We start from the raw sequence: 23,610 nt of genomic DNA on the forward strand, positions 1-23,610 counted from the left end.
TAATTTCCTATTCATTTTTAGCAAATTGCTATCCTTTCAAATTGTTCCTCGTAGCATTGAGAAATCTAGGCCAGTAGGGTGTGCTTAAAATACAATCTCTGGAAAGACGTTATAGAACCGGTGTCTAAATACAGGTTCTCTCGCTCTTCTTGCTGAATTCTTTTAATTGTTTATTGGTCTAAACCAATAAAGTGTTTTTAAAAAGCCAAACACCATTTCCCTGTCTCTTAGTTTTTATAACTCATACAATATGAAAATAAGAGTAAGTGTAGTTTTGCTTTTTCTAGTTGTTCTAGAATGTTTTAGGGTGTTGAAAACTGTAGTTGGCTTTCTATTCATTTTATAAGTACTGAGTCAGACCAGCTTTGAGCAGATTCAGTTAGCTGAGTGTACCTTTTTGTCTCTTGGCACATAGGATGAGATTTGTTGTTTTATGTGGCTTCATGCTGCTAAAACAAATTTTGGACTGAATCTTAAATTGTTAATTTTATATTTCTGCTTTGAATCCAGTACAAGCACACTTGAGAGTGTGACTAAACTTATCATGGTGGCTTTTATATTGCCTTGTTATCAACTTAAATCGTTGCAGTTAGGAGTCATGGGGCTTTATTTTTACTTAAAATGTAACACTGACATTTCTGAATTTACCAGCTATACCATATTTTAAAAGGTTAATCACCTTTTCTAATATAGGTTGGGGGTTTTTTTACTAGTCATATTGTTCAGACGTTGACCCACTCTTGGTGAATTTTATCATTAGCACTTGGTTCAGGGCATAGCTGCAAATAAATGCCTCATTGAAGATTTGAGCAGAGTCCATCAAGGGCATGTGAACCCTATTAAACTTGGCTTTGTTACCAACAGCTTTCTGGCTCTCTTGTTTCTTTGACAACTGGGCTTACTTCTCTTTTGGGTCATTTGTATGGTTCTGCCTTGCTCGCTACCAGATGAGCAGTGTAACCTGCTGAACAGCACCTTTCCCCTTTCACTGAGTGATGGTGCTTCATGTTAATGAAAAAAAATTACCTTTGGATCTGTTAAACGCATCTGGAAGTAGCTGTCTCAATTTCATTTAATATTCTAAACCTAAGGTAATACACATTTCAAATTGTCTGAATTTGAAATAAAATAGAACTTTTGAGGGAGAAATCAAAACACATGGGTTCAAATTCATATTTATATGATTAAGATAATGGCCACATCCAAGCATTGAAACATAGTCATAAGAACACACTGCATTCACATATTGTAACAATCATAGTTTCTCATTATGTCTCAACATAGGAAAACACTGATTTGAATCTTGTTCAGTATCTTTGTTAACAAGCTCATAGTGTTCTAAATTGAAGCTTTTATTCTCCTTCCCTTGAACATGGGGGAAGAGGAGAGGGGCTGTGCAAGTCCAAAGCTTGATGTGGTACATATCTAATTCACGGGTGGGTAACCTGTTGTCCTCAAGATGTTGGACTCTCAACACACTAGCCTCATCTAGCATGGACAAAGATGATGGGAGTTCCCCAAGTTTTAACTGCAGTAAAAACAGAGTATTCTCTTAAAACATGACCCAAGATAATTTCATCATTTTTCCAAGCCATGAAATTGATCTTTTATTCATATTTCAAGAGAAGGGTGTCTCCCCAGCATGACCGCTATGTAATCTAGGATGATTACTGCAAGTATTGCCTATTCTCTACAAAGTGAAACAAAGGCTATAGGATGAATGAATGCCATTTGCCTTATTTAAAGCAATTCATTACCTTACCTTAACATACAATGCTATGGCAAGCTCTGCAGGTATCCAATTTCTACTGTTCCTTAAAGAACTAGTTCAGTGTAGCAGATCAATGCAGAAAGTTTAAATGTGACCTTAAGTTCATATATTTGGTAATCTAACTGTGTGGCTTTGGCAATATCCCTTCTGTCATACTTGAACTTGCTTCTTTAAGCGCCTCGAAGAACAAATCAAACACAAATATTAAGAAATAAAGCACAGACCCTATTTACCACTTATTTCTGTGCATATTGTTCTATTTTGTGAGCATTTCCATTCTAGTTTGGGAAACCTTAAGCCAATGGCCATAATATGAATATTTTTGTGAGTGGAGATAAGTGCTATTTGCATGAAGTATAAAGCTTCATTAAACACATACAACTGCCATGGTCAACACATTTTAATTATTTTGCTAATCAAACAAGGCCCCACATCCAAATATACAGCAAACCACCAACAGACCACAAATATATCATCATTGTCTTAATCAGAACTTGCATTGGCATGGGGTTCCAATTTACTTCAGTGATCTAGAGTTTTGTATAACCTAAGATTCACAGAAGTAATGAAGTCATTTCAGTACTCCACAACCCAGCAGCTATGGAGGAAATCATTTTACTGCTGCTTTGATGCCATTTTATATTATGGTATTTGGGATAATGTTGGTAGTGAGTGGTCTGTTCCTCCACCACCATATCCCTACCACCACATCTGCTTAATTCAAAATATAGATTATGCTCCATCCTGAAACTACCTGGCACTTCTTATAAAAAAAGAAGAAAGCGTTTTGAATTCCAAACAAACACCACTGATAGAAAATTAGGCAATAGTAAACCTTAATTGGGACTCCGTGAGTTAGTCTAGAGAAATTAATTAAAAATAATAGTCCAATGTTCTTAAATGCTAGGATTCTCCCTAGACATCTAAAAGGGCACCTGAGTGAGGACTGTGTAGATGCTAGCAGTGCTAGAGGCACTAATTGATAATGTGCTTTATTAAAAATATATATGAAATTTTGCATGCTCTTTTATTTGAAGTGGGCAAAGTAAATCTGAAACGTAATTGAATTTTGCAACCATTGGTTAGTAAGCCTACTTCTGAGATCTTTTGAGCTTTCACCAATATTGCACTAGGGGTTCTTTTAGCGTACTCAGTTTCTTAGTTGCCCCACACTGGCAAATTGCTGTTTCAGTATATTTAACAAGCTCTTATAATTTACCTGAATAGATTTTATTCTGTCTGCTAGAGTATTTCATTTCTTTTAATGAAGTAAGTAAAATTAGTTGTTTCTGTTCATTAGTAGTCTAGGTAGAAACATGTGTTCCTGATATCCTCAAGGAGAAATTGGAGAAAATCAGAATAGGTAAACGACCCTTGTATTTTAGCAAACAAAACAATGATTCAAAGGTGTGTGTTTACTCTCTTGTTTGGTTGGCCATGTCCCCTCTAGGCATCTCTCATGAACAAGCCCTGTTGAGTTTACCCATTTCTAAGGTATTTTTGTCACTTGGGCTTATTGGGCATCCAAAATTTATTTTGGTTTCCCAGTATTTATAAACCAGCAGAGATAAGAGACCAGTTATTTTTCATAAGAAAGGTAAGAGACACATTTAGAGGAGTTCATAAATTTACCTGGACTTGTAGTAGCCAGGAGCCTTCTATTTCACTGCTGTCCTATGTGCTTCATTAGGAAAAGACCTATTAATACTCTGAGACTTTCTGAGGAAAGAATTTGGTTCATACAACAAAATGGACTTGTCTTGAATGGGAAAAGATTGTGTGCTGTGCTACAAACATTTGCTTTCCTTTACTACAATTTTTGCTGTTACTTATGAAATAGCTAGCCTTTATTAAAAGTATCTGTTTACAAAATTATACAACTTGCCCGTAGAAAGCAAGATGTTTCTGCTTGGAATAGCGCATACTGGGAGATGCTTATAAGTAGGTTATTTTCCTAATAATGCTGTATCTTAATAGTTGTCATATAAATGTTCCATGCAGTATCTCATCTTGCGGGGTGTGCTGTGTGGTAAAGGTAGAGGACCCCCGGATGGTTAAGTCCAGTCAAAGTCAACTGTGGGGTTACGGCGCATCTCGCTTTCAGGCCGAGGGGGCCGGCGTTTGTCCACAAACAGCTTTCTGGGTCAAGTGGCCAGCTTGACTAAACCGCTTCTGGCGCAATCAAACACCGTGAAGGAAGCCAGAGCACACGGAAACCCTGTTCTGTAAAATTAACAGAATATAGAGCAGTTGTAAGGAAAATGGGATTGTTAAGGCTGACTCCTTGCTGTAGGATGAAGCAGAAAGAAGTGTAATGAAATGCTTCTTCATTTCATTGCATAATTTGTATCTTTCATGTTAAAATTCCTAAAAGGAATAACAAACTGGAATAAATTAATTTTGTGCTGGGGCATGTGTTTTAAAAGAAATAGTATCAGGTCCTCATTTGGTTCTTCCCTTGTTCTACCTTAAGCTGTTCCTGTTGAGCTTAATATAGTATAAAACAGCATTTTATTGAATTTAAGATCTTGCAGATTCTGAAGAGCAGGCTGTTTTGTTATCAACTTGGGCTTAATAAGCTCTAGTTAAAGGCATCATTTCATAATTTATTGCCAATTCTTAGGATATAGGAGTGAAATAAAATTGAAGCATAGCTTGTGTTAACAGAAGAAACCAAAGGCAATCCTTAAAGTACACATGTGGAAATCAAGCTAAGAATAATTGACACTGGTATAAATCTGCATAGCAAATGTAAAGGATTTCACTGGGCTTAAAATGAGACAACGTATTTCCAGGCTTCATGTGATTTTCCTTGTTGATGTTTCTTACTTCCTCATTGAATATGGCTATAATGTAATATAAAACTCAGAAATGAACTACTGGTTAAGTAGCCCATGATCCAGAGGAATACTTTGTGTACCTTCATTTTTCTAGGTTTTTTTCTTTCCAGGACTTGCCTTTACAGAATTTACCAAAGTTTTCTCTTAATTTCAAATGCAAACCATTTTCAGCTTTTGTTAGGGACTTAAACCTGAAATTTTGAAAATAAATGGAGTGCATTAGAATTGGTCCAGTATCAGCACAGATGAAGCTGAACATATCATGATGGGTTTTAAAAACATGCATAGTTACAGATCTAAGTTGTTTCCTGGTTGATATCACAAATAGACAAGTTTGCAAAATCCTTTATTGGCATTGAATAAATGCTGTGGTGATAGTCATGCACAAGAGGATAAAATTATGCAATATTTACATTGGCCAGCTGCTTTTTCTAAATAAGGATAATAAGGCTTTAGCTGCCATGCCAATCAGACACCTTAGAAAGAGGTGATGGCTTGGTGGAAGTCACCGATCAGTTGATCACATAGTGTTAGTAGGTAGGAAGAACTGATATTGATGTTTTGTCTTATAAAGAGAGCCTTTGCAAAAAATGATGGTTATTTGTTACATACCTTGGTTAAATTCAGTATTCATTTGCAGTTCACAAACTGTATTCGCATGACACTGTAATCTGAGAACCAAGTTAGTTAACGACCTAGCCTCGTTTTAGGAGGCAACAAGTAATTTTGCCTAGTTTCCTCATTAATTGCATTGTGCATAGAAACTCTCACAACTAATGTCAACTAGACAGGATGTTTGTCACATAATTTGCCTTTACCTGGTTTCTTCTTTAATTAACTGCTGGTGGGAGAAGCCACATAAGAATTGTGGCACGGCAAGGGAGGTAGCCCTTTTCTCTGGAACAAATTTTTCAGGGGCTTTGGATGTGTGTGTGGAGGAAATCAGCATAAATTTCTGTTAGTAGCTCCAGTCCACTGGAGCCAAAGCACTAGTTGGATTGTGCACTAAATGTGTATCTTGCCATTCCACTGGAACAGCACTCAGTGATTATACCAAGTTCAGTAATAATGTATTGGTGCAATGAAGGTAAGTTTAATATCTTAGGGCTTAGACTAATAGGATTAAATCACAGTTTATAGGGATGATTATATTGTAAAATACAACATATTGTATGTGCCCCATTGGACAGAAACATGTTTTGTAGTCAATAATCCCATCTCCCCAATTTTGTGTCCTGTTAGATTTTCAAAAGAAGCAACCAGATGATGAGTCCACTCCCAGCACAAGCAACAGCCAATCAGATTTGTTCTCTGGAGAAACAAATAGTGACAACAGTAATACCTCCCTATCTACGCAGACTGTTAACTCCAACCAGCAACTTTCGACAGAACTGAATGTAACTTCACCGAGTAAAGAAAAATGTAAGTGTAAGGAGAGCGAAGTAGGCTCTGCTCTTTTCTAGCATCTGTAGTTTTCAGCCTTTAAGAAGAATGTAGTGATTTCTTTGGGAAACTGTAGAAAACTGCATGAGAATGATAGTTGTGTGACAGTTGTAGGAAGAACAAGGGAAGGAAAGCATTTTCTATCTTGACTGAATAGAGCTCAGTTTGCATAGCTTTATCATTTTCGAAACACTAATTACTACATTTGTCAACCTATAGCTTAACTGTTGGCCTGTGCTGTGGAAACTAGAGCCCATATTACCGCAATAATTGTGATGTTAAGTATGCAACATGTTAAGTATGCAACATAGGGTGTCATCCAATTGTTAGGGGATCTCACACATGGTGACTTGTGTAGAATAAGCATAAATACTTCCTGAAACATTTGGGTATTACAGGCATACATCTTGCTGATTCTTTTATCTTAGTCTGACAACTTCTTTTAAAAGTAAAGTATTGTTCAGTAGTTTGAATTCAGATGCCATCAGTGCTATTTCATGGAAGTTTCTGACAAAAGTTGAAATTTCATTGTGTGCTTCTTTGCAAATCTCTCTCCTCTGAAATACAAAGCCTTATGTATAGATATATATCTATATGTTGGGGAAAGGGATGTAGATCTAGTTATTTATTTGGAATAAGTGCTAGGAAGCTTTGTACTTTCTCACCATTTTCTTTGGGACAATGTGATAAAGTGCTCTCTTTCAGCCACTTCTTCATTTGGAATGAAAAGGATTTTTCTCTAGACAGTAATTTTGATAAGTCACTTATTGTTTTTCAGTGGTGCTAAATACGTTGTTGGATTAATCTTGTTCATTGCATTTATATTCTGCTTTGCAAATAAAACTCAAGGAATGGGAACAGGAGATAAAATCATCTTACAACTTAGAATTGGAACCTCTTAAATACTGTAGGGAGTTTTATAAAAACAAGCTTTTAGTCTATATCCACTTAGGAGCTCTGAAAAAGGCCAATTACTATTGTTGGTTGCAAACATGAATAAATTGTTCCAAGTAAAAATCTCAGAAGAGACAATTGCAGTCAAGAATACTATGTTCAAGTATGCTAAAACAACCATGAAAGAGAATTAAGTAGAAAGTAATAGTGTTTTATGTGATAAGTCATGTGATAAGACCACTCCTAGACTGTACCAGTCGAGATTTCAGGTGGAGGACTGCACAGTTGAATGGCTGCCCATTTGGGAATGGGGGAATGTTACACACAGAAAACTAGCACAGTGGGAAGTAAAGCTAATATCAAACCCTTTACCAGAGAACTTTGGGGCTCAGGAGAGGATGTGGGTACAGTGTGCAGGTTTCTGTATAAGAGAATTCAGTTGTGCAATGTCCTACCTGCAGTCTGAAGAAGTACAGTCTAGGGACAGTTTTATCAAACACAACTATCATTTCTCATCCCCCACAGATAACCTCTTGAATTAAGAATTATGTAAGCACAGTAAATGACCAATCTTCGGAATTTCATTTGAATCTTTGCATTTGTTTACTTATAAATGCATTTCTATACTGCCAAACCATAAAATATCAGGGCAGTATACAACAACAACAAAAAATCATTTTAAACAGTACAAAGCTACAAAGGTCTGTCGGCATAAAAATAGTTTTCAGAAGATGCCAAAATGTCACAATGAGGGTGCCTCAATCACTGCAAAAGGTCTACTTGGTTAAAGTCCAGTAAACTGTCACATACTGCACTGTTTACTTGCTTAATGATTTTTGCCTCCCCTGTCTGTCTGTATGTGTGTGTGTGTGTGCACAATGTGTCTGCCTTACTCGTTTATTTGCAATCTCACAGGTTGCCTCTATTCCATCCGTTCTTGCCTAGAAGCACCAGGAGGGTAATACAGAAAAAGTTCTAGATGCACTTTTCTCTGCAAATGCCCCCAAATACTGTTTCTTCAGTGGCTTAGCAGCTTCAGTCCATTATCTCTTGGGATTGTCCATTGTCTTCCTGAGCAGCTACTTCATTGGACCAGATTTGTCTTGCAATTTTTTTTTCTAGTTTGGCTGTAAAGATGTACGAAAGGGAGAACTTATTTCAAAAATATGCTCTTCTGTTCTAGGCTTCTGTACACTCACTAATGCATGCTCTGAGATGATAGATATTAGGCAGCACAGCCAGCAGCGCATTTGAAAATATTACCTATAAAAAATTCTTTATGACTTCCTGCTGGGATGGCTGTAAGTGAAACAGTGGTTAGATTTATTTACAGTTCTAGCTATCTCTCTTTTCCCCCCACAACCCCCAAACAGTAGTTCTCTAATGTAGCTCAGATTAGTGTCATTTATCAGAGCTAATTATACAGCAGATGGAGCTTTTCTGATTGATGATGGTCTCAGTGTGGAAGGTTCTTTCCCATAATGAAGAATGCCCAAACTTTAAATGTCTTTTTTGATTTTAATTTAAGGGTGGCTTTTTCATATTATTTATTTTGTTTTGTAAGGAGTTCTATAATACATACGCTGCTTTCATTATAGCAGTGTTTCTTAAATGATTGATATTTTTTCAGTGCAGTGAGATGATGATGTACAGCTGCATACTTTTACTGAATAGATTTGCTTGTATTTCAGTAAACAAAAAACAGTGTGGGATATCATTGAGTTAATCCTTACCAAATTGTGCATAGATCTTACTGCTTAGAAGTGGTGTTGTTAATAAAAACAATTCAGATGGCAGCCTTTTGTGATCTTTCTCCGTTCCAAACCAGCTCGACTTCAAGGTGCTAGCTGTGGTTAATTGCCCTACAGGCTAAGCACACTATAATTGTAGTAAGCCATTTTATTCATCATGTTGCAATAAAGATCTATCGTGTTAATAGTCTTGCTGAATGGGAAGAATTTTAAGCATTTTTATGAAGAGTCAGAATATTCTAGGAGGGGAAAAAATCGATAATTATATTTTGTGGCAGTTGGGTCTGGCAGGATATTAATGTGATTGCATGCATTCCTGTAATTCTAGTCATTCTTCTTACAAGCTAATTTTTTTTCCTGGGCCTGCTTGTATACAAGCCCATTTATTTCCTACAAAATCCGTATCTGAAAAGATGCCTCAAAAGTGCAAGTAATTCTTAATTAGAGTTGCACCAGTTGCCAACAGTATACTTTCTCAGAGGAGATGCTGCTTCCGACAGAGAAGGAAGTGGCCAAATATGAATTTTCCAAATGCCAGATTTAACCCTGACACATGACTTTCCTCCATGCCACATTCCTGACTAACCCTCTACCCACCCACCCCCAATGTTAAGAGAATACGGAAAGCTGACTGGATCAGGCCAAAAGCCCAGCTGAACTAGCATCCTGGTATCACAGTGGCCATCCAGACCCCCATGAAAAACCCCCAAGTAGGACCTGAGCCAGGGGATGGTGCACCCCATTTTTCACTTGAGGTGAAACTGGATGTGCTGCCCGCTTCACTGCCCCACAGCCAGTAGAGAAGAGGTACTGGCATTGGCATCAATTTCCAGCAAGGTCTGAGAGCAGCAGGACACCACAAGCATCCCTCCTCAGGGGCTTCTGCCACCTGAGGCGGCTGCTTCATCCCACCTCATGGGTGGGCCGGGCCTAACCTGAGGACAACAGGACTTGCCTCCCCGCCCCCCCGGTTTCTAGAACTGGTATTCAGAAGCATACTGCCCCCAACCATGGAGGCAGAGGATAGCTATTGTGGCTGAGAGCCATGGACAGTTTTATCTTCCATGACTTTGTCTAATCCTGTTTTAAAGCCACTCAAGTTGGTGGCAATCAGTGTTTCCTGTGGGAATGATTTCCATAGTTCAGCTGTGCACACCATGAAGAAGGACCGGATCCCTCCAGTGAGCTCAATGTGGCATATATGGCCCTCCCCCTCCTCATTTAATCCCCAGGACAACCCTGTTAAATAGTTCAGACTGAGAGACAGTGACTGGCCCAAGGTCACCCAGAGAGCTTCATGGCTGAATGGGGATTTGAACCCAGATCTCCCAGGTCCTCGTTCAACACTTAAACCACTGCATGACTAGCTCAATAGCATAAGAATACATTTAGGCTCTATTGCCTGTTGGTTGTTGTTTGGGCCTCCTAGTGTTTGTATTTATTAATTTATTTTTCTTTTTAAATGGCCTATCCTTCTTTCCCAAAGGGAGCATCGTAGTAAGTTGTTCTCTTTAACAATGTGGATCATGAGGATAGGAAAGAGAGAGCCAAAACACATTTTTCTTTTAACCACTCCAGAACCCGCTTATTAGGGAAGTCTGTGTGTATTTTATTAAAGGTCATGCCATATACTTTAACAATTTCATTTAGTTTGAGCCCTTCATCACCTTCTCTGGGGCTGTCACATTGTTTTCCTTTCCTCTGTGCAACTGTACCTCAAGCTGACATGGTGCAGGTTTAAGTGAAATCTGAATTGTAATATAACATGAAAAATGTCCGTGTAGGAAATTTGACTTTGGCAGTTAGATCAGGTTGATATTTCAATAGCACTTCACTACACAGGACATGATGTCATTTTAATTTGTGCTTAACTTTTCCCAAGACCTTCCAAATTTCTATTCTTAAGCATGATTTAGAATGTTTTGAGGAACTGTCTAACATTATATCCCTGTAAAATGTTCACAAGTCCTTTGTTAATGAAGTGTGCAGTTGGGCTTAGATGTATTCTCGTCTCTGCAAGTGGAATTAACTATGGATATTCCTCTTGCCCAGAATGTATCCATGTGTTTGTGTGGCAACAGAACTGTATTCCCTAATCATTTTGGTTTCCGTCTTAATGCACATGGTCAAATACCTCGCTTTAAGCCATTGAATATTCATTGTTCTTTACAATATTAGCCCTTTAGCCCTTTAAAAATTCCTATTGCAAACATGTTTTCCGATGCTCAGGCTTTCTTCTGCACGATCAGAACCAAAGAACCAAAGAAATGAGAGGGAGCCTAAAGGAATATAAAGATATTGCACATCAGGATTGCTTTGGGGCACAGTCATATAGCATATAGTACTTCCAGAGAAATGAGTGGAAAAGTGGAGCTTTTTTGAGTTGCTTTTTGATGTTCTGAAAGGACCCCAAATAGTCTGAAATCCTTGACAGCCGTTCCAGGTATTCCTCTGTAGGCCTTGACATAACTGCAAACAAATTTGAAGTGATTATCGGGGCCCATATAAGCCTTGCATTTGTTACAAGACATTGGTTTTGCATTCCATTGACCATAGAGCATTTTTTAATCAGGGACCCTATTTTAAGTAGGGAGTATTGTATTTATGTTACAAATGGGAATAGTAATGCAAAACGAATTGTGTTGACACAGATACCTTCATCTCAGTACCCTGCTTTAATGTATTCCCTACAGGAGACAAATGTATTCGGGAAATACAAGAAAGGTTGTAAGGTTTGGCAGGGAGAGATTGCATAAAAATGTGTACATAAAAATCTGAATGATTAAATCTTCATCCATTTAACTAATTTTAACAATACAAGTTGATTCTCTAGAAGTGGTTGAAGCTTGGACAGCTAAGTAGTTTCTGCACGTGACAGAATGTTACCCATACATGCAGAAGAAAAGCAATGTGTCTCTGAAGACTTCCATTTAAGATTTAGCTTCCTTCTAGTTTATATCTCTTATATGTTTGTGATTCTAATTCATGGCTCTTTTCAAACTTGATTATGTAGATAAATTAGGGATGTCTATTCCAATTACACACATTCGCGGCTAGATTCAGGGTTTAAGCAGGCTTCCCAAAACACCACTGTTGCTTATACTTTCTAGAGGTTCTTATAAGATTTGTTGCTGCCAACTCTCACAATGGGGATTCTTTTTAAGCTTGGCTACTCTTAAGTTCATGGAAAACCTTTTGGGTTCTGGTCTCTAAAGCCTCCAGCCAAAAGCATTTAAGTAATTCATAGCTTGTTAGGAAAGCAGTTTTTAGAATATTGTATTTTAGATATTCCAACATAACATTTCCTAGAGTGAAGATCTCTTAAGGGTGCTTAGAAACAGGAAGTCCTTGTGGGCAAGGCAACTAGTATCATCTTGTTTCCATGATTGCTGCTCAGTCTTCCCAGCCCTGCTTATTCTGCCACTTCATTTAACTAGCAATAACTGGCTTGAGTATTGGCATAGTTGACATCTACCTTCTAGAATTCTAGCATATACTTGCTTGTCAAAGCACTATGCTTGCAGTTGAAAGCCAGGAATAGCTTGGAAAGTATACTGCGCGGCACTGGGGGCACATATGTGCATACATTTGCAGTTATAAAGTTATGGAATATTCAGCAATGCTCTTTACACTGCAGTTAATGTTGATTTGAATTTAATTTTTGTTCTTCATTGTTGATAGAGTCCCCTAAAAGACCATCATTCTAAAGTTTCTACAGTGCCCAAGGATACTGGCTTTTCACATCATTAAGATTGGACTAATTGCCTCTCATAATAACGATGCGAAGTTTCTTACCATGAGGTTGAAACGAATATTACTCCATTCCAACTGGAAACTAATATCTGGAAAAGAGGAGGCATAATCAAGGGACAAGAAAATGCCCAGGCGTGTAGATTGTTTTTGTGTTCTGTCTTTGTTTATAATATGCCTCGTGTGTGTGTGTGTGTGTGTGTGTGTGTGTGTACGTGTATTGTCATGTATAGAGGAAGGATCATGTAGTTCGTAAAGAAAGCTTTTGGCTTGTACTGCATGTCATAAAATAAGAAAGCATACTACTGGTCATAACAAACATGCAATGCATGCAAATATTTTTTCCTTGACATCTGAATCGAGTGAGGCTGTGCAGGCGCTGGACCAATGACTGGAGGCAGTGAGGCTGAACAAGATGGAGGTGCTGTGAATTGACTGTTTTCGTGTCCAGGAATTGGGTTGACGGTCTGTTCTGAATGGAGTTGCACTCCTCTTGAATGAGGAGGTTTGTTGCTTGGGGGTACTTCTTGATCCAGCATTCTCACTGAAGGCTGAAGTGGCACTGGTAGCATAGAGTGCCTATTTTCAGCTACAGCCATTCATGGACTATGACAGCCTTGCCACAGTAATCCGTGCTCTGATAACATCCCAGTTAAATACCTGTAATGTGCTTTGTGTCGGGGGCTCCCTTAGCAGAAAGTTCAGAAGCTGCAATTTGCACAAAATACAACTTGCACAAGATAAATGAAAACCTGCCCTGGTCCCAGTATCCCATCAGTGTGAGCAGCTAACAATTCAGGAGTAGTTTGTCATCATCCCACCTACTGAAGCTTAAAGCAACTAACTTGTAGTCCACAGCTGAAGCCTTCAGGACAACCATAGGGCAACTGAAAGGCAGCTCTTTGTCTGCCAACAATGGATGTGGGGCTCAGATAATTTCACCAATTACCTTGTCTTCTAGCTCTCCTGTTCTGCCTTCTGTAGGTGTCAGTGCATCATAACAACAACAATTTATACCGCGCCCATCTGGCTGGGTTTCCCCAGTGCATCTCCCATAGGAGAAATTCAGTCCACCTATCCAGCTTTCCTCCCATCATCTGCTCCTTCTCTTTCTTTCATCCCTTCTCCTCTCCAAAATATACAGAAGAACTGCCACTTGTTCATTGTCTGCTTGCTTGTTATTAGTGCAAAGAGCTAAGTAGCTGTAGGGACTAGGATTATATGGAGCTTCTGTTTCTTCTATGTTCTTGGAACAGCTGCTCTAGTAGTCATTGCTACTTTACTGACTTCTTCACTGGCTGATGGTTTTGAGACACCTAGAGCACTTATATTTTATTTATTAATTCAGAGTTTCTCCAAAGTACAGCATAAAGCAATATTGGCCTGTCCTGCTCTTAGCTCCAGAGTCCTTTGTATGTATGAGAGGACTCAGAATTGGTAAGGTCAGTTGTTACTGGCATGCTACCATGACCAGCCCAAATTTGTAGACCTCTTTCATATGGCCTCAGTGAACAAAAGAAGATGTAGGTATTGTTCTTCACTGTGCATCCTGTAACAACCAGAAGTCACAGAGAGAGGAGGGTGGTTGAAAGAACCAGGAGATGAATAGGATGGAAATCACAGTAGCTGCATCCTTTCTTAGTGCCTCAAAAGTATCTACAGGCAGTTTCTTGGTGGTTATTTAATCTCACCCACATTAATGTTTCAGAAGAAAGTAGATTGTCAAAGCGATTGTCAAAGACCATGAGTGATATCTAATTAAGACCCATTGAATCAGCTTAAGACCATTGATTACAGTGGGTTTCCTCTTGAGTATGGCAAACATTTGATGTTACCCATATGAATATACTATTTCCCCCCTTTTCTGACTGTGTAAACTTAACCCAGTCAGACACTCCCTTTTGCAAAGTTATTTAGTAAATATTGCAGGAATTATATATTCTCAAGAAAGTATTGAAACTTGATGGAAGTAGTCAAATAGATTTGTTAATCTAGGGTCCCTTCCAGGCTGCTGAGAAAATTCTGGTGAAGTATTCCATATAGTGGCTTTAGTATTATTACAGACATGGGAAATAATGTATTGCACACATCTGCATACCGAGGGATGTTATAGCAAAAACTGTATTATGGAAACTTGCTAATGTGTGTACATATGCTTTACTTCTAATTTAGATACCCAAACTTTATCTGATTGTGAGATTTGGTATGTCAGTATGTCTAATCCTGCAAAGGTAAAATCATCAAGGAGATTATGATGGGAGTGAAATTGACAAGGTATTTAATAAGGGATGATGCATTTCTAATTAGTCCACAGCGCCTGTAGTTGAAAATTAATTGTGGTGTTATGTAAATGTCATGTTAATTAAGAGAGAATATTGGAAGTACAATAAATCTTTAAAAAGTTACCCATTTTAGTTAATATTTATGCAGGCTTCCAAAAGAATGATAGCAAGATATCTCAACTTTTAGATGTCTGTTCAGCAACCTGATTTCTTAGTTGATATGGGCTTCCTTTTTTTAATTGCAAGCATTCCAAAATACAGTTGCCATTATAATATGCAAAAATTCTGCCTGTGCCGAGCCTTATAAAGGTTGGCAGTCATATGATTTATTCAGCTGGAAATCAACCTAGACTGATTCTAAAACAGTTTCCACAACTCACTGAGTGATATGGAAATGGGGCCTTAACATTGTGCATTCGTATCTACATCCAAATGTAATTGTTGAAGCCTTAACTAACACTTTAGGTTAGAACATGCCTTAATGTCATGTTGAATCTAGTGCCATGCTTCTCAAAATGTGAGGTGAGTGTGTTGGAGGTACCTGTCGTTGGTAGAAGAGGCTTGACTATCAGGCCATAAGCCTTTTTGTGTAGTTTGGTTAAGCCATTTAAGTATCTCTGTGCTATATTTTTATCAGTTTCTCCCTTTCTCTTCCAGTATTTGTCTGCCTTTTTCCAGGATTGACTTAAGCATGAATTTTGTTAAGTAGTTCGCCTTTCTCATCTTGTGTACAGTTGTGAGATATCAGAACAGGTTTTTCTCTCTAGCATTGGGAGGCTTTAGTAGATACAAAGGTTGAAAACGACCAATCCGGTACCAATTAATGTGTAGTACAGGCATAGGCAAACTTGGCCCTCCAGATGTTTTGGGACTACAGTTCCCATCATCCCTGACCACTGGTCCTGCTAGCTAGGGATCATGGGAGTTGTAGTCCCAAAACATCTGGAGGGCCAAGTTTGCCTGTGCCTGGCATAGTACTTACTATGGTAGCAATCTGAGAAAGAGCAGGTGCCTAGCACAGAGCAATTGGCTTCATTCTAAACTGGGGCAGTGGACTATTTCAAATTCAGATTAGATTTAATGCTTTGACTCCTGCTGTGGTTCTGATACAGATCAGTGTTTCCACATCTGTAGTATACTGGGGTGGGTGGGTCCTGGGAGCATTTTTGTTCCAGATCAAAGCCACAACAGGCAGGAAAGATCCCCCTGCAATGGCAATTTGTGTGGGGAAAGTTTGTACTCGGTGGCAAACTATGTGTTCAACATCTCACGAGGTTTGGCACGTGCATAGGAGAATACTTGATCACAGAACAGCTTCATTCTGTCAGTGAGGGGCTTAAGCAAGCATGTTTTATTCTTCATCTACCTTTGAAAAATTTCACAGAAACTGCTGATTTGTGGCTAGAGGTAAGAGCAGTTGCTGGAAATACTGCTGCTTAGTTGCTTTTCAGTCAGTGTTTCTTATGAAATATATGATTGGACAATACACAAAGCATTTTTTATTACAGTTCTCAGCAAAAGAGTGCAAAAGAACGATAGGTGAAGTTCTGCATTTGAGGATAATGATGAAGGCCTGGATATGCCTTGATGTTTAAATCTACAGTGATTGCAACTAAATGTTTTACCCTACAATAAATGTGGGTTCCTGGTTATTGTTTTTTTCCACAATAAGATGAACTTCTTCCACTATATGAAGTCTGGAATAAGTTCTATCAAATTTCACTTCTGAAACCTGATGAAGTATAGAACTACTTCATCACGATTCCAACTCAGGCTATGTGGTGCCTGAATTGAGGAAAAATAATGTTCATCTGTTCTTCAAAAGAATATACAATCAGATTTAGATAAAATCTGAACACAAAATACATTATACTCTTACGTTCTATTGATATTTCATAGTAAAAGCACTTTTTCTCACGGCTAGCCTACCTGCAATGTAATTATTTTACTCTTCTATTCAGAAGTATATGGTGGCTAAAATTTATTTGAACTGCACTTGCAAGATATTTATCATTTTATCGCATCAATTAAGTGTTTTAAATTTGCTGTTAGCCGCCCGGAGCCCTGTTTTCTGAACTGGGAAGGGTGGGGTATAAATAAAAACATATTTATTATTTATACCATAAATAAATAAATAACACAACAACTCCCCATATAATGAATCCAAGATCAGATTCCTTATAACCATAACCAAGTAGTTGACACAGGTGGGAAGAATTCAGTTTTGAGATTTCTATGCCTCAGGGTCACAAACATTATTTAGGACAGGTGTGGGGAACCTTTGTCCCCCCAGATGTTGCTGAACTACAACTCCCATAATCCCTGATCTTTGGTTGTGCTTGCTGGGGCTGATGGGAGTTGTAGTTCAGCAACATCTGGAAGGCCAAAGGTACCCCATCTCCGCTTTCAGACTGCTGATATATATTTCCACCTGTATTTCTTGAGCTTTATCCTATTTTGATATTTTGATAAAGGTCTAAATGTATAGAAATTGTATTCATGGTTACCTTATGTGAACAATTTCATATTTGGCTGTTAAATTATTCCTTACTGCAGTTCAGGAAGATAAGTAGCAGGATTTCTGAAAATGAAGGTACATGGTATTGTTAGCCTAGCAAGCACCTCATTTTCATTGCTTTATAATTTGAGTAAACTCTTGCAATGTTGCTTACAGTAAGGACTCACTAGGGTTCCATTTTGTTTCACTGGTTGCCTTTTAAGCAGCAGCTTGAAATGTGCAGTGGGAAAGCTCCCTAGAAATTGTCTTTTAATGTTGGTGAATTCCTTGGAGGACAACAAAACCAGTCTCTCATCAGTGCCCGCTAACTGCTGCAATACATGTTGCATTTTCCACAGGGAATAAGTATTCATGATGACTTGTTCGTACTGAGACATCTATACATGCAGGTCCCATTTTACAAACACAAGTGTGTTCCCTGGAAACAGTTTGTTAGGCAAGTGTTTGCAAAGTGAGTCAACAATTCTCATTTGCATAACAAGTTGACAATTTCCATTGATACCTATGGAGAAATTTCTAATGTGTTCCTGACCATGGAATCTGTGGTGCGTATAGCAAAGTTTGGGCACTAGTTCCTTGTGTTCGGATAAATGGATTTTTGCATAGCAAGCATTCATAAAGCAGGACCTGCCTGTATTGGAAATAGTGTGTGTGAAGTGGCAGTGAGGGCAACTTACACAGAGGCATTTCCACAAGGATGTGCTATGTAATTTAGATTATTCAAGATGTTTAAGAAATCTGTAAGAGGAGGCAGTTTTACCCCTTTATTGCAGATGGAAGGTTAAGAAAATAGTGACCTAACAAGTTAATGGCCAAGGTGAGATTTGAACTTGCAGCTTCTGATTCACAGGTCACACTCTTAACCAGCTGTGTTGATTTGTGGGTGCATGCATATTGAATATTGTACAAGTAGAAGCCCATTGACATAACTAGAGACGTATTTTCATAACACTATTTTGCATTCAGTTATTGGTACTTGGGGACTCACCTTTTACCATAATGACTTAATTTTAAGCTATAAGGTTATAATCCGTTATCAAAGCTGCAGTGTTGCCAGTTACATTTGCTGTCAATTTATTTCAGCGTAACTGATCAGGTATGTGTGTTTACTGCAATATATCAGACAATTATTAGGCAGCTGGCTTAACAAGCTCTCTGGAGAGTTCTGCTCTGGTACATGTTGAGGTCTGCTAGGAAATTTAGAAGCCAGTCACTAGGCCAATTGCTAAATGGTTAGGGCATCATTTTTTTAATTGAATATTGGTTTTAAATAATATATGTAAAGTTATATAGAATTTATTGTAGTATATGTTGCCTTGTTCAACAGTGTTGGCCATGACTGTTATCTCACCTCTCCACTATATTATCCTACTGCAGAATTTTCATGATGTCCTTTTTTTGGTGTAGGAGCAGAGAGTTCCAGCTTCAGTATTATTGTTGTGACTCTTCCACAGCATTTGTAGCATGTCTATGCAAGTTTGTATTGGTTACCTATATGCCTTTGGATATTATACTGTTCTGGATGACCAACATAGCGATGCAAAAGTAATTTTCTGGAACTGACTTATTTCTCTGTTTTCAGGTGGGCCATGCACAGATACAGCTCATGTCTCCTTAACCACAGCAACCAAAAGATCCTGCGATTCAGGTAAATCTTAATTTCTTTTTAAACATCACATCAAGCTATATAGTATGCTGAAGGAGAGAACAATATTAAAAAATAACACTGGGAACCAAGAGCTGCACATTCACCACGCATGTGTAAATAACCACAATCACCCACACTCACCGAAACATCAAGAATTACCAAACCTCAAAAGACAGCTGAACAAATTGTTAAGGTTCCCAATACCTTTTAAAAAATCAACTTAAAAGTTACCATTTACACTAAAATATACTACCGTGGAGGGATACTCCTTACTTCCTGCAACAAGCAAGAGAGTCCTGAGCTGTCCTAGGCCATGACAGGTACCACTGCTGACTACTAATGTTCCTTTTTTGGCAATGAGCACAGCTGTAGGAGATGGGCAGTAGAAAAGCTTTGCTATGCTGCAATGCATGTCTCTCAATTTATTCGAGGCTGAAGGGCAAGTAGTCCTCACTCCTCCTACCTTTCTAACAAATGATACCAAAATTAAGCAAAATTATAGCTTCTACCCTTGCAATGGCAATATTTGAAATAATAGTCAGTTATTTGGCATCCTAGCCATAGTAGACACCCACTGAAACATTCTGGAATTGAACAGTCTACACAAGTGTCTTGGGGTGCACCACCTTATTTACTGGCCATCTTAAACTATGCTTTATGATCTGGAAATAGCACAAGTGTAGTCTTAAGATTTTCTTATCAGCAGGATATCAGGATCCTGTCCACTGCAAAACCAGTATGTGACTTTTCTCTCATATATATGTGTATATATGAATCCCCAGGACAAATGTTGAAATTCGTTGGTATCAAAAACCTTGGGATCTCCATTGCTAGATTTAAGACCCACCCCAGCAAGGTAATCAGCTGAGTTACCTATACTCCATCAGAATTCCTAGTTTTCAAGTGTTTGAGGGTGGGAAGAGATTACTAGCTCTGTACAAAAATAAAGTTTACTAAGATATCATTCTTATTGAGAGTAAGAAAAATAATAGCAAAACAGATTTTGGATGAAGCAAGCACAGCGCCCACTTCATCTCTGGGCAGAAGCTGGATACTGAACAAATTCTCCCCCCCCCTTTTTTTTCCTTTTTTGCTGTGGTCCTACTTCCATGAACAAAGAGAATGGCTTTCACTGACCATCAATACATGGTAGCAAGCAATAGATGCCCCTTGGTGTCTTAAGCTTGGGGTCTCGTTGGGCCATGAAGCCTCTGTGCTTAATTGCCCACAGTGTCTCAAGAGAATGCAAATGTGTAACATGATGGTAACCTCCTTTTTGAGTAAATAGGTTCTGATGTGTGCATAGGTGTCAACTTAAGGGCAGTGGCATTGATTTTGACACTCAGTGTAGCTGCATGAAAACTGATATGTCATTAGCTTAGGGATATGCCTATGAATGCATCTAAACTAAAGAAACAGAATAATTTTGGAAAGGGGGAGGCAGGAAAACTTCCCCATTTCTGAAATTGCAGCACCTAATAGTGATTCTGCTACATTCACTAGCATCATACGAAGCCATTTATGTTAAGGTAGAGATAAATGAAAATGCCCCTTAATGGTTAGCTCCAACATTCTCAGTGCTAAAAGATTTTGCGTCTAAAATAGCTGTGAAGCCAATCTTCTCTATCCCAGTAGTCCGGCCTTGTATTTTCTGAAAACAAATAACCACATAAGATTCACAAAGGAATGGAACGGCATTTCCTGCTTTATTCAATTTTCACCTCTGGTAGGTTTGGTGTCTATAATACTTTCACACTATTAAAATGTTTATGTTGAATATATTGAATAGGAAAAGTGTTGGGCCCCCATCCCTATTCTGTGTAAGTACTTATGCGGTAAATTTGGCCTTGGCCCTGGCTGCAGTCACATGTTTGCAGATAGCATTTAGTTTGACCTTTATAAATAGGCATGGGCAACATTATTTGCATTTTAATACAAACTTACCTAATTTGCACTTCCCAGACCAATACAGAAACTGAAACACTGTTACCCTTTGAAATTTGTACTTTTCTGAATTTTGTAATGCCATTTTTGGACCAAAAAATGGACACAAAAATGCATATTATTATAGAGAATTTTATAGAAAAATATGTGTGTTAGTACAAAACACAGTTTATTAAAACATTACTTTCATAAATATATGTATTAAGCAAAATTGCTTTAAAAATGCATACATTGTGAGAAATGAGAACAAGATGTATTATGTACCACTTAATGCCAAAACAGGCTTCTAAGCAGTTTTGAGAATATAAACACCAGTTTCACAACTTTATTGAAATACACAGTAATTAAAATGATAGGGTTTTTTGTGCAGACTTCTGTGTCAGTTTACGAATCTAAGCAAACTAAACTTCAAAACGGGGAAAATGAGAAACTGAGAGAAACAAAAAATGACAGATTTGTCTGTGCCTACCTTCAAGCTTAATACATACCTTCTAGCTTCTTCCTGCAAGAAAAGTAGTCCCAGTCAAACATGACATAATTCCGCCATAGTTTGTAGAGATATTTATCTGTTAAGTACAGGGTTGTGCTTTGCTAGATTGGGAGCAGCAGCTATGATTGAGCCTTTAAAGCTTTTAAAGGTGTCAATTTGCTTGGAAATGCTAGAAAGTAAGTGCAGTGGATATACCAAATCCAACGACTAGTTTCTTGGCTTTGGCTGTTATTATTTTTTTTTAGCTTCTTTTATGCTCACATTTTTATCATGCATAATATGTGCAGCAAGGACAAAAAAAAAACAAAAAACCCCACAACCCTCTGGTTCCACCATTAATTAGGTATGCTATTGCTCTGCAGTGGTAAAGTGTCTGTGCTAACAGTATAAAAAAGGTTAGTGAGGCCTTTTATTATAAAAACAACTTTGAGAGAGTTTTGTTGTTTCATTTGACCTTTAAGGTGCTCTTTAAGGAGCTCTTTAGTATTTGACTGGTGGCGGGCACCATGTTACAAATTCAGCTCTCTTTGGACCTTCTCACTGGAAGGCATGTGATGATGGAACACCGACAAAGGTGTACTCTACATCATAGGTCCTGGCAGTGACAGCGCCCATTAATGACACTTTTTTACCCTGCTCACTGCTCAGTTGTACTAATAGAACAGCACATCAAGCAAGGCTGTAAATAAAAGTTATCACCTAATAGGTGGGCACTGAAGTGGAACGTACAGGAGCTGAGGCATAGAGGCCTTATTACCGCTCATCAGCAATTATAAACAGGATAAAGTGTCCAGGACTTGCACTGACACAGCAAAGGCTAATAGAGGCTGGGAGATGATAATGTACCAAGATAGCATGATGGATGTTGATGGAATTTTACTGTCTCGTTTTGCTGCCTATTTCTGATATCAATTGTATTATCTCCTCCATATTTCCATATCTTTTTTTCGGAGGGGAGGCAAAATGTGAAAGGATGCTATGCATTTAGTACACTGCACCCCATGGGTTGCATTTAAAAGATTTGAGGTTACTATCGTTATGGTTACTATACATTAAAAATAACTAACATTGGCAAAGTGTCTATCGTAGGTCCCCCTGCACCCTAGGATTTTCTTTTCTTTTTTTGTACTTCTGCAAATCTTGTTGATAGCACCTCCTTGGTTCTCAGGAACCCAGTTTGGGTACAATCCTGTCAGTGCTCACGAGTTCAGCTTACTATTAGAGGAAATGATAGTGTCTACACAAGTGCATAGTGCCTTCCTCACACCATTAAGCAACCACAGCCAACCAAACTATGTTTCACTATTTAAATTAGTTCTTTGTAGAACTCCATCTGCTGTGTGAGCATGCATGTGCATCTCTTAACATAGAGAGCTTACAGTAACTCAAATTGGAATTGCATCTTGTCTGGTTCAGTAAGGGGCAGGTTAGAATTCTTTCCAATATTCCCGCACTATATTAGTGTAACATCTCAGAAAATGAAATTGAACTGCAGCCATGTTTCTGGGGGTGCATGGGTCCCACCCCCGTATTTCATTATATTTATGGATCACTTCCTATAAAACACCTTGCAGTGATTTAACTCTAAAAAACAATTACATATATAAAAAGTAAAACAATTTCATATATAAAATATTGACATATATAAATGACATATGATGACATATCAGCAAATATGCTTTTACAAATACTTTGGGTGATATTCAACTTCTTACTCATATTAGATCTATTGAAATTAATGAATATGACTTGGTCAGGTCCATTACTGCCCTGGGTGGTGATCACCTATTATCTTTCCTCCTGCACTGCAGCAGATGATTTCTAAATCATTTTACTCTGTACTTTTGTATTAGGTATTCTCTTCAGTTCTACAATAGTTGTGTACAACACTTTTTGTATGCTTAATTTTTAATCATCATGTCATGGTTGGTATATCATTGATTTACCAGTTATAAAGCTGTTTCTCTGGGGTAGTTTAAGTCAATGGCTGAATATTAGATATTTCTCTTAGTCAGCAGCAGAGACTTTCTTCGGAATAATTTGTTGTTGAGGACTGGTTAAAATCCTAAATTGGCTGTTTCTATGCAAACCAAGTTTTCTGTTTCAGCCTTTCTCATTGCAGAAATAATTCAAAATAAGGTTAAGTATAATAAGTGTTTTATTTTTAAAAGCAATTTTCAAATTCTCTATTGTAAAAGGGCCATTTTAAATGTATTTTTTAAAAAACACAAATGGAAGCTAGAAATGGAATGTGTGTACAATCTCTTCTACACAGCTAT

The 23,610-nt window shown here is 38.0% G+C and overlaps 1 protein-coding gene across 1 annotated transcript in view; it reads left to right on the plus strand.

The window, feature by feature from the left end:
• Positions 1-23,610, plus strand: part of ZFAND3 (zinc finger AN1-type containing 3) — a 131,388-nt gene that overhangs the window by 76,389 nt on the left and 31,389 nt on the right. Inside the window, exons 4-5 of the mRNA XM_083497227.1 lie at positions 5,854-6,033; positions 18,832-18,897. Of these exons, the coding sequence (XP_083353353.1) occupies positions 5,854-6,033; positions 18,832-18,897 (246 nt within the window). The remainder of the gene's footprint in view (positions 1-5,853; positions 6,034-18,831; positions 18,898-23,610) is intronic.

The sequence above is a fragment of the Podarcis liolepis genome, assembly GCF_965112155.1.
Source record: "Podarcis liolepis genome assembly, chromosome: 3".
In the NCBI taxonomy this organism is placed as follows: Eukaryota; Metazoa; Chordata; class Lepidosauria; order Squamata; family Lacertidae; genus Podarcis; species Podarcis liolepis.